Source organism: Salmo trutta, chromosome 5, assembly GCF_901001165.1.
Source record: "Salmo trutta chromosome 5, fSalTru1.1, whole genome shotgun sequence".
NCBI lineage: Eukaryota > Metazoa > Chordata > Actinopteri > Salmoniformes > Salmonidae > Salmo > Salmo trutta.
This window is the reverse complement of record NC_042961.1, coordinates 38976157-38987763: the sequence shown is the minus strand read 5'-3', so window position 1 is coordinate 38987763 and position 11607 is coordinate 38976157. Positions and strand designations below refer to the sequence as shown.

The 11607-nt window shown below is 42.5% G+C and overlaps 1 protein-coding gene across 12 annotated transcripts in view; it reads right to left on the bottom strand.

Moving 5' to 3' along the window:
* LOC115194123 (calcium/calmodulin-dependent protein kinase type II delta chain) overlaps nt 1-11607 on the bottom strand; it is a 121667-nt gene that overhangs the window by 51184 nt on the left and 58876 nt on the right. For all 12 annotated transcript variants that reach the window (XM_029753516.1, XM_029753518.1, XM_029753520.1 and 9 more), the window contains exon 3: nt 4535-4594. In XM_029753516.1, coding sequence (XP_029609376.1) covers nt 4535-4594 — 60 coding nt within the window. The remainder of the gene's footprint in view (nt 1-4534; nt 4595-11607) is intronic.

Here is an 11607-nt window from a genome sequence, read left to right as displayed (position 1 = left end):
CAACTAGCCTACCTGGTTAAATAAAGGTGAAATATATATATATATATATATATATATATATATTAATTAAATGGGATAGCGATTGAGACGTCACCCTAAGAGGATAGAGCCTGAAACCTGCGATAATTGAGATACATGGTTTGATGGCACAATAATTAGGCAGGATAGTATCCATCCTGCTAGGCATTTGTGTTATCCCGTAATCCACATTAAGGGAAGGCTAAAGAACATAAAAAGAGCCCAGGATCCCATTGAAACTGAGGCTTCATGGAGGCTGTTCTTCTCACAGAACATTAAATCATGCCATCTAAAGCTGCCTAATAAAGCTCAGATTACACAACAATAGCTCCAGGGCCGATAGACACAAGGCAATCCTAAACCACCCTCTTCCTGCCAATTTTCCCCTCGCATGCATTTTAGCGCTAAGTTGTCTTACCGACAACAGACAAACAAAATAACCCCCCTATCATCCACTCGTTCTTCCACCCCCTCATCATCGTTTCTGAAAAAAAAAAATTAAAAAAGAAAGAAAAAAAACCCATCCACCCAGTGTGGTCACGTTGCTAGTGAAGTCTTAATTGGCCTCCGTGGGTCCCTTGGCACCCTACAGGGGGGGCTGGGGGGATGTGGGCTGGGGAAGCCACACAGATGGCGTCTGCACAAACTATCAAGAGACGACACTGCGCATGGGAAGACTTAACCAGTATTTACTCAGTACTTGAAATGGTTTTCAGTGTCGTCGAGTTTGTTTGCTTTCAAAATGAGGATAGTCTCAAGGAAGTAATGGCGTGTGTGTGGAGGTGGGGTGGATTCGAATAATGTGACTTCCCCCGATGCGTGTGAGATCCTGGGGACATACGTACAGCAGCTTTTTTGTTGTTGTTGTTGTTGTTATTATTACAGGAAAACGGCAGCTCCTTTCTCACTCTACTTTTTTAACCATGGAGGTTGGGAACAACTACCCTGGCACAGTGGGCTGGCCAGGACTGAGACAGATGGTCAATGTTTGTGTGTGTGTGGACAGTACACAGGCAATTATGACATAAAAGTGTGATTGGTCTTACTTAGGGTTCCAAAGCTACTGGTATTTTCCCAAAGTTACTGTCATCTTTGGTAATAACAGGTAATTTATGGCAATCTATGGTAATTTATACTTCAATATTTCAATTATAATTTTTTTTAAATTCATATATAGATTTTTAAAATCTGTGTCCATATTGTTCCTGAGTTTCTAGTGATTATACCATATGGGTTCAACAGCAAATAGTAAAATTAATTTAAAACATCAAATCAACAATGACATTTTCAAATAAAAGTAGACTCGACAATACAGTCGTATGAAAAAGTTTGGGCACCACTCTGAGGCTGCATAATAATTTACTCTGTCGTCACAGAAAATGATCACAGTGGCATGCCATTCATTTTGTAATAAAAGCTGAGTACTGGGGTATTGTCCAGACAAAGATTTTTAGTGTAGCAATATTAAGTTGTATGAAATTAAATCAGATGTGAAAAATAGGCTATGCAAAAATTTGGGCACCCTTGTCATTCTGTTGATTTGAATTCCTGAAACTACTTAGCACTGATTAATTGGAACACACAATTGGTTTGGTGAGCTCATTAAGCCTTGAACTTCATAGACAAGTGCATCCAATCATGAGAAAAGGTATTTAAGGTGGCCAATTGCAAGTTGTTGTTCTCTTTGACTCTCCTCTGAAGAGTGGCAACATGGGGGCCTCAAAACAACTCTCAAATGACGTGAAAACAAAGATTGTTCAACCTTATGGTTTAGAGGAAGGCTACAAAAAGCTATCGCAGAGATGTAAGCTGTCAGTGTCCACTGTGAGGAACATAGTGAGGAAATGGAAGACCACAGGCACAGTTCTTGTTAAGGCCAGAAGTGGCAGGCCAACTAAAATATCGGAGGCAAAGGCAAAGGATGGTGAGAACAGTCAAAAACAGCCCACAGACCACCTCCAAAGACCTACAACATCATCTTGCTGCAGATGGTGTCACTGTGCATCGTTCAACAATTCAGCACACTTTGCACAAGGAGAAGCTGTATGGGAGAGTGATGCGGAAGAAGCCTTTTCTGCACACACGCCACAAACAGAGTCGCTTGAGGTATGCAAACGCACATTTGGACAAGCCAGCTTCATTTTGGAATAAGGTGCTGTGGACTGATGAAACAAAGATTGAGTTATTTGGTCATAACAAGGGACGTTATGCATGGTGGCAAAAGAACACAGCGTTCCAAGAAAAACACTTGCTACCCACAGTAAAACTTGGTGGGGGTTCCATCATGCTGTGGGGATTTGTGTGGCCAGTGCCGGTACTGGGAATCTTGTTAAAGTTGAGGGTCGCATGGATTCCACTCAATATCAGCAGATTCTTGGGAATAATGTTGAAGAATCAGTCACAAAGTTGAAGTTACGCCGGGGCTGGATATTTCAACAAGACAACGACCCTAAACACTGCTCAAAATCTACCCGGGCATTTATGCAGAGGAACAAGTACAATGTTCTGGAATGGCCATCCCAGTCCCCAGACCTGAATATCATTGAGAATCTGTGGGATGATTTGAAGCGGGCTGTCCATGCTCGGCAACCATCAAACCTAACTGAACTGGAGATGTTTTGTAAGGAGGAATGGTCCAAAATACCTTCATCCAGAATCCAGACACTCATTAGAGGCTATAGGAAGCATCTAGAGTCTGTTATTTTAGCAAAAGGAGGCTCTACTAAATATTGATGTGATTTTTCTGTTGGGGTGCCCAAATTTATGCACCTGTCTAATTTTGTTTTGATGCATATTGCACATTTTCTGTTAATCCAATAAACCTAATTTCACTACTGAAATATTACTGTGTCCATCAGTTATTTGATAGATCAAAATGAAATTTCTGATCCAAACAACCAATTATTTATAAATGGAAATCATGGAAAATGTCAGGGGTGCCCAAACTTTTTCATACGACTGTATTTATTTGTGTAGACCTTACCGTGAAATGCTTACTTACAAGCCCTTATCCAACAGTCCAGTTCAAGAAAGAGCTAAGAAAATATTTACCAAATAAAGTAAAAAATAATAAAAAGTAACACAAAATAACGAGGCTATATACAGGGGGTACTGGTACCGAGTCCGTGTGCGGGGGTACAGGCTAGTCAAGGTAATTGTACATGTAGGTAAGGGTGGAGTGACTACGCATAGATAATAAACAGTGAGTAGCAACAGTATACAAAACAAATGGAGGGGGGGTGGCCATTTGATGAATTGTTCAGCCGTCTTATGGCTTGGGGGTATACGCTGGTAAGAAGCCTTTTGGTCCTAGACTTGGCGCTCCGGTACCGCTTGCCGTGCGATAGCAGAGAAAACAGTCTATGAATTGGGTGACTGGATTCTCTGACAATTCTTGGGGCTTTCCTCTGACACCGCCTAGTATAGAGGTCCGGGATGGCAGGAAGCTTGGCCCCAGTGATGTACTGGGCCGTACGCACTACCCTCTTGTTGGGTTCTACATTTCAGAGTACAAACTCAAAGGACACTGAAAGCTTAAACCAAGTTTATTCTTCCCAGAGGGTCAATACAGCTGCATTAAACAAAGACATGGTTTCACCCGTGGTAGTAAACATACCCCACCATGGGTGGAGTCTCCTCCTTATCGCTAAACATTGCATCATTATTGCTAGGCAGGGAGCTGAATGGGCCTTAAACGGTTCCTCCCCTTATCAGTACTGCCACATGTGACCCTTTTCCCTGTGCTCAGCTCCTCCCAACTTCATTATGGCACCCCTCATGTCTCTGTTATAACTAATGATTAATAATAGTTCAAGCTCAGAAATCCAAACCCATCACTTTGTAGCGCCTTACGGTCAGATACCGAGCAGTTGCCATACAAGGCGGTGATACAAGCGGTCAGGATGCATGCATAAACTAAACCATATAGTGGGTCAATTTCCGCAACAACTAAGAACGTTGAAGCGCGAGGCTCAACTTCTCCGCTAATATGGTGCCCTGGCTACCACGCTGTAAACAGTGTGACGTGAACCCTATCACATGCGCAGATACTGTGTGTGAGCGAAGTCTTGCATCTCACTCATCTCAATATCTGTGGTGCTGCTCGTGTTTAACATGCTGAAACCTACATTTTAAACACCAATGGTATTAAGTAAGTTGATGGTTTATATTAAGGAAATATTTTTACAACTTGGTCATTCAATTTGATTAGTTGTATATATTTTACATGCGATAAGGCCACAAAGAGGGCCAGACATAATTACAGGGTACAGAGAATCTGAAGTACCCAAAAGGGCCACTAGATAGATGTCTTGTGATAAATTACATAAAATCCTTGAAAGTTAACAAAATTCTGGTAGTTTACTGGTAAACTTAGAACGTTTTCAGTAATATACCCTCCCTAGTCTTACTGCTGCCAGTGAAGGGTCAGCTGGCACATTGTCCAGAAAGAGGAGAGGGAAGAAGTTAGAGGGAGCAGGGCACTGAAGGTATAAGCCTTGTACAGCATGGGACTTACCGATATTGGGGTGCTTGAGCAGGCGACAAATCCTGGCCTCTCGCTCCAGCTTCTGGTGATCTATAGGAGAGGAGACAAAACAAAAGCCATGAGTCTTGAGGCACACACCTTCACCTCGAGGGCCGTGGCATTCCCTCGCTTTGTGGTTAGGGTAAGTAAGTGTCATCTTTTCTCCCGTTTTCACATTCCTGTGACCACACTAAAAGACATTCCCTGTTACTTCCACGTTCCATTCCCTTCTCAGTAAGAGAGCAGTGTCAACACATTCACAAAATGATCAAACATCCAGGGCGATATTTAACAAAGAATCAATGAGCTACAGTTGATGCCTGGTTATTATATATTATTACCGTAATTTCCGGACTATAAGACGCTACTTTTTCCCCAGGCTTTGAACCTCGCGGCATAAACAATGACGCGGCTAATATATGGATTTTTCCCGCTTTCAAATATATATATATATATATTTTTTTAATTCTGTGACGTGCTCAGTTTTTTGGCGGCATGAAGCTTTCATTAGACCAATGAAATTGCCGAACGGGTTAAGGTCAAACAACTTTTTAGTTTACCGTTTAGATTAAATCGAGCGCGCTCAAACTTCCCATCATTCTGATTACGGTAGTCATTTTGTCACCCTCATCATGGCAAAGACACGGAGAAATGCATATGATGCAGCTTTCAAGTTGAAGGCGATTGATCTGTTGGAAAAGGAAATAGAGCTGCTGCACGGGAGCTTGGTCTGGAGCAATGGCTTTCTTAGTAGGCTACTGTTTACTGCTAATTTAAAAAAATTTGTTACAAGCCGTGTTTCGTTAAAGCCTATTTATTTTTGTTACAAGCCGTGTTTCGTTAAAGCCTGTGAGAGTTCATTTGTTTCAATGTACCGGTAGGCACCTGCGGCTTATAGACATGTGCGGCTTATTTATGTTCAAAATAAAAAAAAAATTAAATTTCAGTGGGTGCGGCTTATATTCAGGTGCGCTTAATAGTCCGGAAATTACGGTACTACAATAAAGTCAGTAATGCTATGCCCACTTAAAGTTGACCTCTTCGCTGAACCAGAAATAGACTGATCTTGTTTACATAAGGTGTCTCATCATGCTGCCAACAAGATATCAGATCACTGCAACACTTATGACAGTGGGCTTTGAGCAGCCCTAACACTAAGATGTGTTTATTATTTGTGACGCGAGATCATTGACATGCCAATATCAAGTGCTACTAATTTCAACACAATTATTGAATCCAAGTCCCGTCCAACTGAGTCCAATGAACTAGTAGGCTACCCCATGGTGAGGGGGACATTCATTTATTAAAGTCACTATGAGTAAGTATTTGAGAACCACTTAAAACGTTTCAAATTCATCCAGGTTATTCATTATACAGCAACGTCACAGCGAAGCAGGACTCCAATTCCTCCAGGTTCCGCTTTCATCTTTCAAGAGGCCGACCGCTGCAACCACTGAATTATTTATCATTAATAAATTCAGCCGACAGAACCAGGAAATGAACAAAATTAATTTTCACAGAGTTTAATGTAGCGTGTCCTTCATAGATAAATCAAGTATTGAAAAATGTTGAGAAGAAATATCCACCTGGTAGCTCAAACCAAGAGGAGAGATAATTTTGAATTCAGCTGAAGAGGGCCGCGCCGAAGGACCCCAGTTTGTAGAATCAAATGGCGGACTTGTTAAACATACAATACATGACCAAACATATCACTCCAAAATCATGGGCATTAATATGGAGTTGGTCCATTCAGCCACAATAGCATTAGATGTTGGGTGATTATGCCTGGCTAGCTGCCGGCATTCCAATTCATCCCAAAGGTTTTCGATGGAGTTGAGGTCAGGGCTCTGTGCAGGCCAGTCAAGTTCTTCCACATCGATCTCAACAAACCATTTCTGTGTGGATCTCACTTTGTGCACCATGGCATTGTCATGCTGAAACAGGAAAGGGTCTTCCCCAAAGTGTTGCCACTGTTGGATTCTAGCTTGAAATACATTTATTCATGTTACCATACTAGAACTTAATTACTTAACATGTATAAGGAATGTATAGGGGTCAAGGAAGGGTAAAGATGAACTAGGTGTGTGGAAAGTTACTGAGTGATATGGAAAGTTACTGAGTGACAAAAGGGGAAGAGCAGAAAGTTCCTATTCTATTCACATACAGTTGAAGTCGGAAGGTCAAATACATCTTAGCCAAATACATTTAAACTCTGTTTTTCACAATTACTGACATTTTAATCCTAGTAAAAAATCCCTGTTTTAGGTCAGTTAGGATAACCACTTTATTTTAAGAATATGAAATGTCAGAATAATAGTAGAGAGAATGATTTATTTCACCTTTTATTTCTTTCATCACATTCTCTGTGGGTCAGAAGTTTACATACACTCAATTAGTATTTGGTAGCATTGCCTTTAAATTGTTTAACTTTTCCCACAATAAGTTGGGTGAATTTTGTCCCATTCCTCCTGACAGAGTTGGTGTAACTGAGTCAGGTTTGTAGGCATCCTTGCTCGCACACGCTTTTTCAAATTTTCTATAGGATTGAGGTCAGGGCTTTGTGATGGCCACTCCAATACCTTGACTTTGCTGTCCTTAAGTCATTTTGTCACAACTGGAAGTATGCTTGGGGTCATTGTCCATTTGGAAAACCCATTTGCGACCAAGCTTTAACTTCCTGACTGATGTCTTGAGATGTTGCTTCAATATGTCCACATAATTTTCCTCCCTCATGATGCCATCTATATTGTGAAGTGCACCTCCTGCAGAAAAGCACCCACACAACATGATGCTGCCACCCCCGTGCTTCACAGTTGGGATGGTGTTCTTTGGCTTGCTGGCCTCCCCCCTTTTCCTCCAAACATAACGATGGTCATTATGGCCAAACAGTTCTATTTTTGTTTCATCAGACCAGAGGACATTTCTCCAAAAAGTACAATCTTTGTCCCCATGTGCAGTTGCAAACCGTAGTCTGGCTTTTTTATGGCGGTTTTGGAGCAGTGGCTTCTCCCTTACTGAGGGGCCTTTCAGGTTATGTCGATATAGAATACTTGGATATAGATACTTACCTACCCGTTTCCTCCAGCATCTTCACAAGGTCCTTTGCTGTTGTTCTGGGATTGATTTTCACTTCTCGCACCAAAGTACGTTCATCTCTTGAAATACATCCACAGGTACACCTCCAATTGACTCAAATTATGTCAATGAGCCTATCAGAAGCTTCTAAAGCCATGACATCATTTTCTGGAATTTTCCAAGCTCTTTAAAGACACAAGCAATTTAGTGTATGTTAACTTCTGACACACTGGAATTGTGATACATTGAATTATAAGTGAAATAATCTGTCTGTAAACAATTGTTGAAAAATTACTTGTGTCATGCAAAAAGTACATGTCCTAACCGACTTGCCAAAACTATACTTTGTTTACAAGAAATGTGTGGAGTGGTTGAAAAACGAGTTTTAATGACTCCAACCTAAGTGTATGTAAACTTCCGACTTCAACTGTATGTTATTGCTGAATATGAATGTTCCTAAAGAGGGAGGCAAAGGGTAACAGCCTAGTTTCAGTTCTTGATAAGGCAGACCACTTGCTGAGGAACCAGGACAATGAAGGATGAGGAACTCAACTCGAGATAAGGTCAACAGAGGCGAGAAGACACCGGTGGGGGGGGCACAGGGGCCCAACCCGAAGACCATCTGATTATAGTCCTCTCTCTCACACACACACACACACACACACACACACACACACACACACACACACACACACCCCCACACCCATGAGGGTCCTAGACTTAGGCATGGCCATGACAATACCAGAAAGAGGAACCTACTGTGTTTCTGCCTAACAGAGAAGGACTGTCTATCTTAGACATGAAAGGAGATGACTCCGCCTAGTTGGGAGGTAAAACTGCTTGTGTGACTTGCATGTTGTCTTTGCAGCTGTATGACCCAGTGGTTGAATAAACTTGGTTTGAGCTTTCTGTAGTCGTCCGTTTGTTTTTACTCTGTTTGTTCAGAACCTAAACACCACAAAGTTGGAGGCACAGAATCGTCTTGAATGTCATTGTATGCTGTAGCATGAATATTTCCTTTCATTGGAACTAAGGGGCCTAGTACAAACCATGAAAAACAGCCTCAGACCATTATTCCTCCTCCACCAAATTTTACAGTTGGCACAATGCATAGGGGCATGTAATGTTCTCCTGGCATCCGCCAAACTCAGATTCGTCCGTTGGACTGCTAGATGGTGAAGAACGCGGTGAAGAACACTTTAGAGAACGCGGTTCCACTGCTCCATTGTCCAATGGGAGCAAGCTTCACGCCACTCTTTCCGACGCTTGGCATTGCGTATGGTGATCTTAGGCTTGTGTGCAGCTGCTCGGCCATGGAAACCCATTTCATGAAGGTCTCAAAGAACAGTTATTGTGGTGACGTTGCTTCCAGAGGCGGTTTGGAACTCGGTAGTGAGTGTTGCAACCGAGGACAGATGATTTTTACGCGCCTCAGCACTCGCCGGTCCCATTGTGTGAGCTTGAGGGGCTTACTACTTCTCGGCTGAGCCATTGTTGCTTCTAGATGTTTCCACTTCACAATAACAACACTTATAGTTGACCGGGGCAGCTCTAACAGGGCAGAAATTTGACAAACTGACTTGTTGGAAAGGTGGCATCCTATGACGGTGCCACATTGAAAGTCACTGAGCTCTTCAGTAATGCCCTTCTACTGCCAATGTTTGTCTATGGAGATTGCATGGCAGTGTGCTCGATTTTATACACCGGTCAGCAACGAGTGTTGCGGAAATAGCCGAATCCACTTATTTGAAGGGGTGTCCACATACTTTCGTGTATATATAATGTATTAATGTTTGATAAACACTTTGGCATAACAAACACATTCACCTTGGCTTCTCTGTGTGAGCCAGAGGTAGACTGCAGAGTGATAGGGACAAAAGGTGTAGGAAAGCGCAGGTGGTTCTAAATAAATAAAATGTCAGGGTACTTCTTGAATTAAGTAGAATTGAAATGACCCCAACCCTGCATGTAGGCCACTGTCAACATGATGTGCAGGGAGTTGAAGAGGCCCTTTCTTGCTGTGACATTTGAAATGTATGGCGAAGTAAATAGAGAAGTGGTTTATGTACAGGTTACATGTGTTGTTGGGAAAGGTGCATGGCATGGGGAATTCCATAGGCAGAGCCATAGGCAATTATTTTGGAGGGAGTACACTACCGTCTTTCACCTGCAGAGGAAGCTCAATGGCTCAGAACAGGTGCATGCCAGGCAGGTATTGAGGGAGTGTGTGTAACTGGGTCAATTACCAAATCCTCATCAATCCAATTGGTTAACGCCAGAGCAATGCTACCCATATGTCAGGGAATCTGTGAGTGTGTACGTCTTGTGCGTGCCTCATCTGTGCATCTCATGTGAGCCATATTGGACAATGCCTGATTCCTTGAAGGATTTCTCTAGAGATAACAGGATATATTTAACACCATTTGTCCATCTCTAATCCACCGTCTTTGATCAAACCTGAACTTCACAGGGCTCTGATGCTTTCTCATCCAATCTGATTCCAAAACATCCTAATCCCACAAAACACCAATCAGGTACAATTTCCTAACATCCACATCTCCAATCAGACTTGCTTTTACAGGCCTGTAAAATTGGTGCTCCTCCAATCAGATGTGCATTTGCACGGTTCTAATCCCTGCTACTCGAGCCAGATGTGATCAGGGAGCGTCACCAAAGATCCCTCCAATCACGTCTTGTTTTACAAACGTCTAATCCCAATCACACCTATCCGATGTGCTTTTACAAGGCGGTAATCCCGGTCGCCAGGCGGACTTTGGCATGCTCCCATTCTCCCACGTCACCGAATCTATGACATAACAGGACTTAGAGTGCTGCTCACCTTCAGTAGCTCAACCATCCAAGTTTTCATTTCCACTATCCTTGTATTAATTCTCTATGGCTTTAGTCAATTGCTCTAATGTAAAGGATAATGGATTTCAATGAGGAGTTATGGTTCCCGATTTACATTTACAACCTTGTAATGACATGGGGATTAAAATGGGTCTAGACAGAAAGACCATGTAAACATCCATATTTTCTCCACAAACATATGCAAAAACATGATTTTCAAGATCACTACAGTTCATCAATCCAATTTCTATAAACGACCATGTAAATAAGATGATCCAATTGGTCCGAATCGCCATAAATCATGACACACAAAGAGTATGAATATCCATCACTCTCTCATTAACGACTCGAAGTGGTGCGATTTTAAACATTAGCAACACAACTTAAACAGCGTTGTGCGATTCACCCTGGAGCTGACCTATTTAGCGTCAGTCATCCCCAGATGAGCAGTGAGAGAGAGAGAGCGCCGTCAGGCCTGAGAAACGGGAGCAGGCAGCAGCTTTTTTTCATTGCAATCAAACCCCTCTGTCACTAACTTGACGGATATCTAGCACATCTGGTGCCGCTGACTCCCTCAGGTCCAGTCAATTTCTCAGTCCCCAACGCCTCGAAGAGGCCAATTCATCGGTTTCTTTCTTCCCTGGTTGGATGCGAGGAAGAGTGTGGTTGACACTTCCTCACCTCGTTCCTCTCCTTCCTCCGGGAGACCTTACTTTACACTGTCTCGCCCTTGGCAGCACAGCCAGACTGATTTAAAATAGGAGAGCCAATTATTTTCCGAAGGGGGAAAAAAAAGAACAGACAAACTGCTCAACTTTAAAAGCGAGAGAGGAAACGAACGACGGAGAGGAAGCTTCTTAAAAAAGAGGGAACGAGTGCAAGCCCCCCTGAAAGCAGCAAAGAACCCTGGGTAGTCCGTCATTAAAAAAGGGCCATTTCAAATGCAGACTGGTCCATTCAAATAAATGGGGCGCCGTTTATCGCGGGAAGACATCGTGTCTTTACAACACTTTGTAAGAGAAACTGATAAGCCTGAATCAGTTGACACTGAAAATAAGCCCCGTCACACACTTAAGTCGGTTTTATAAAACCGATAACGCGGCAGGTAAGTATGCAAATGAAGACCCATGGCGCACACA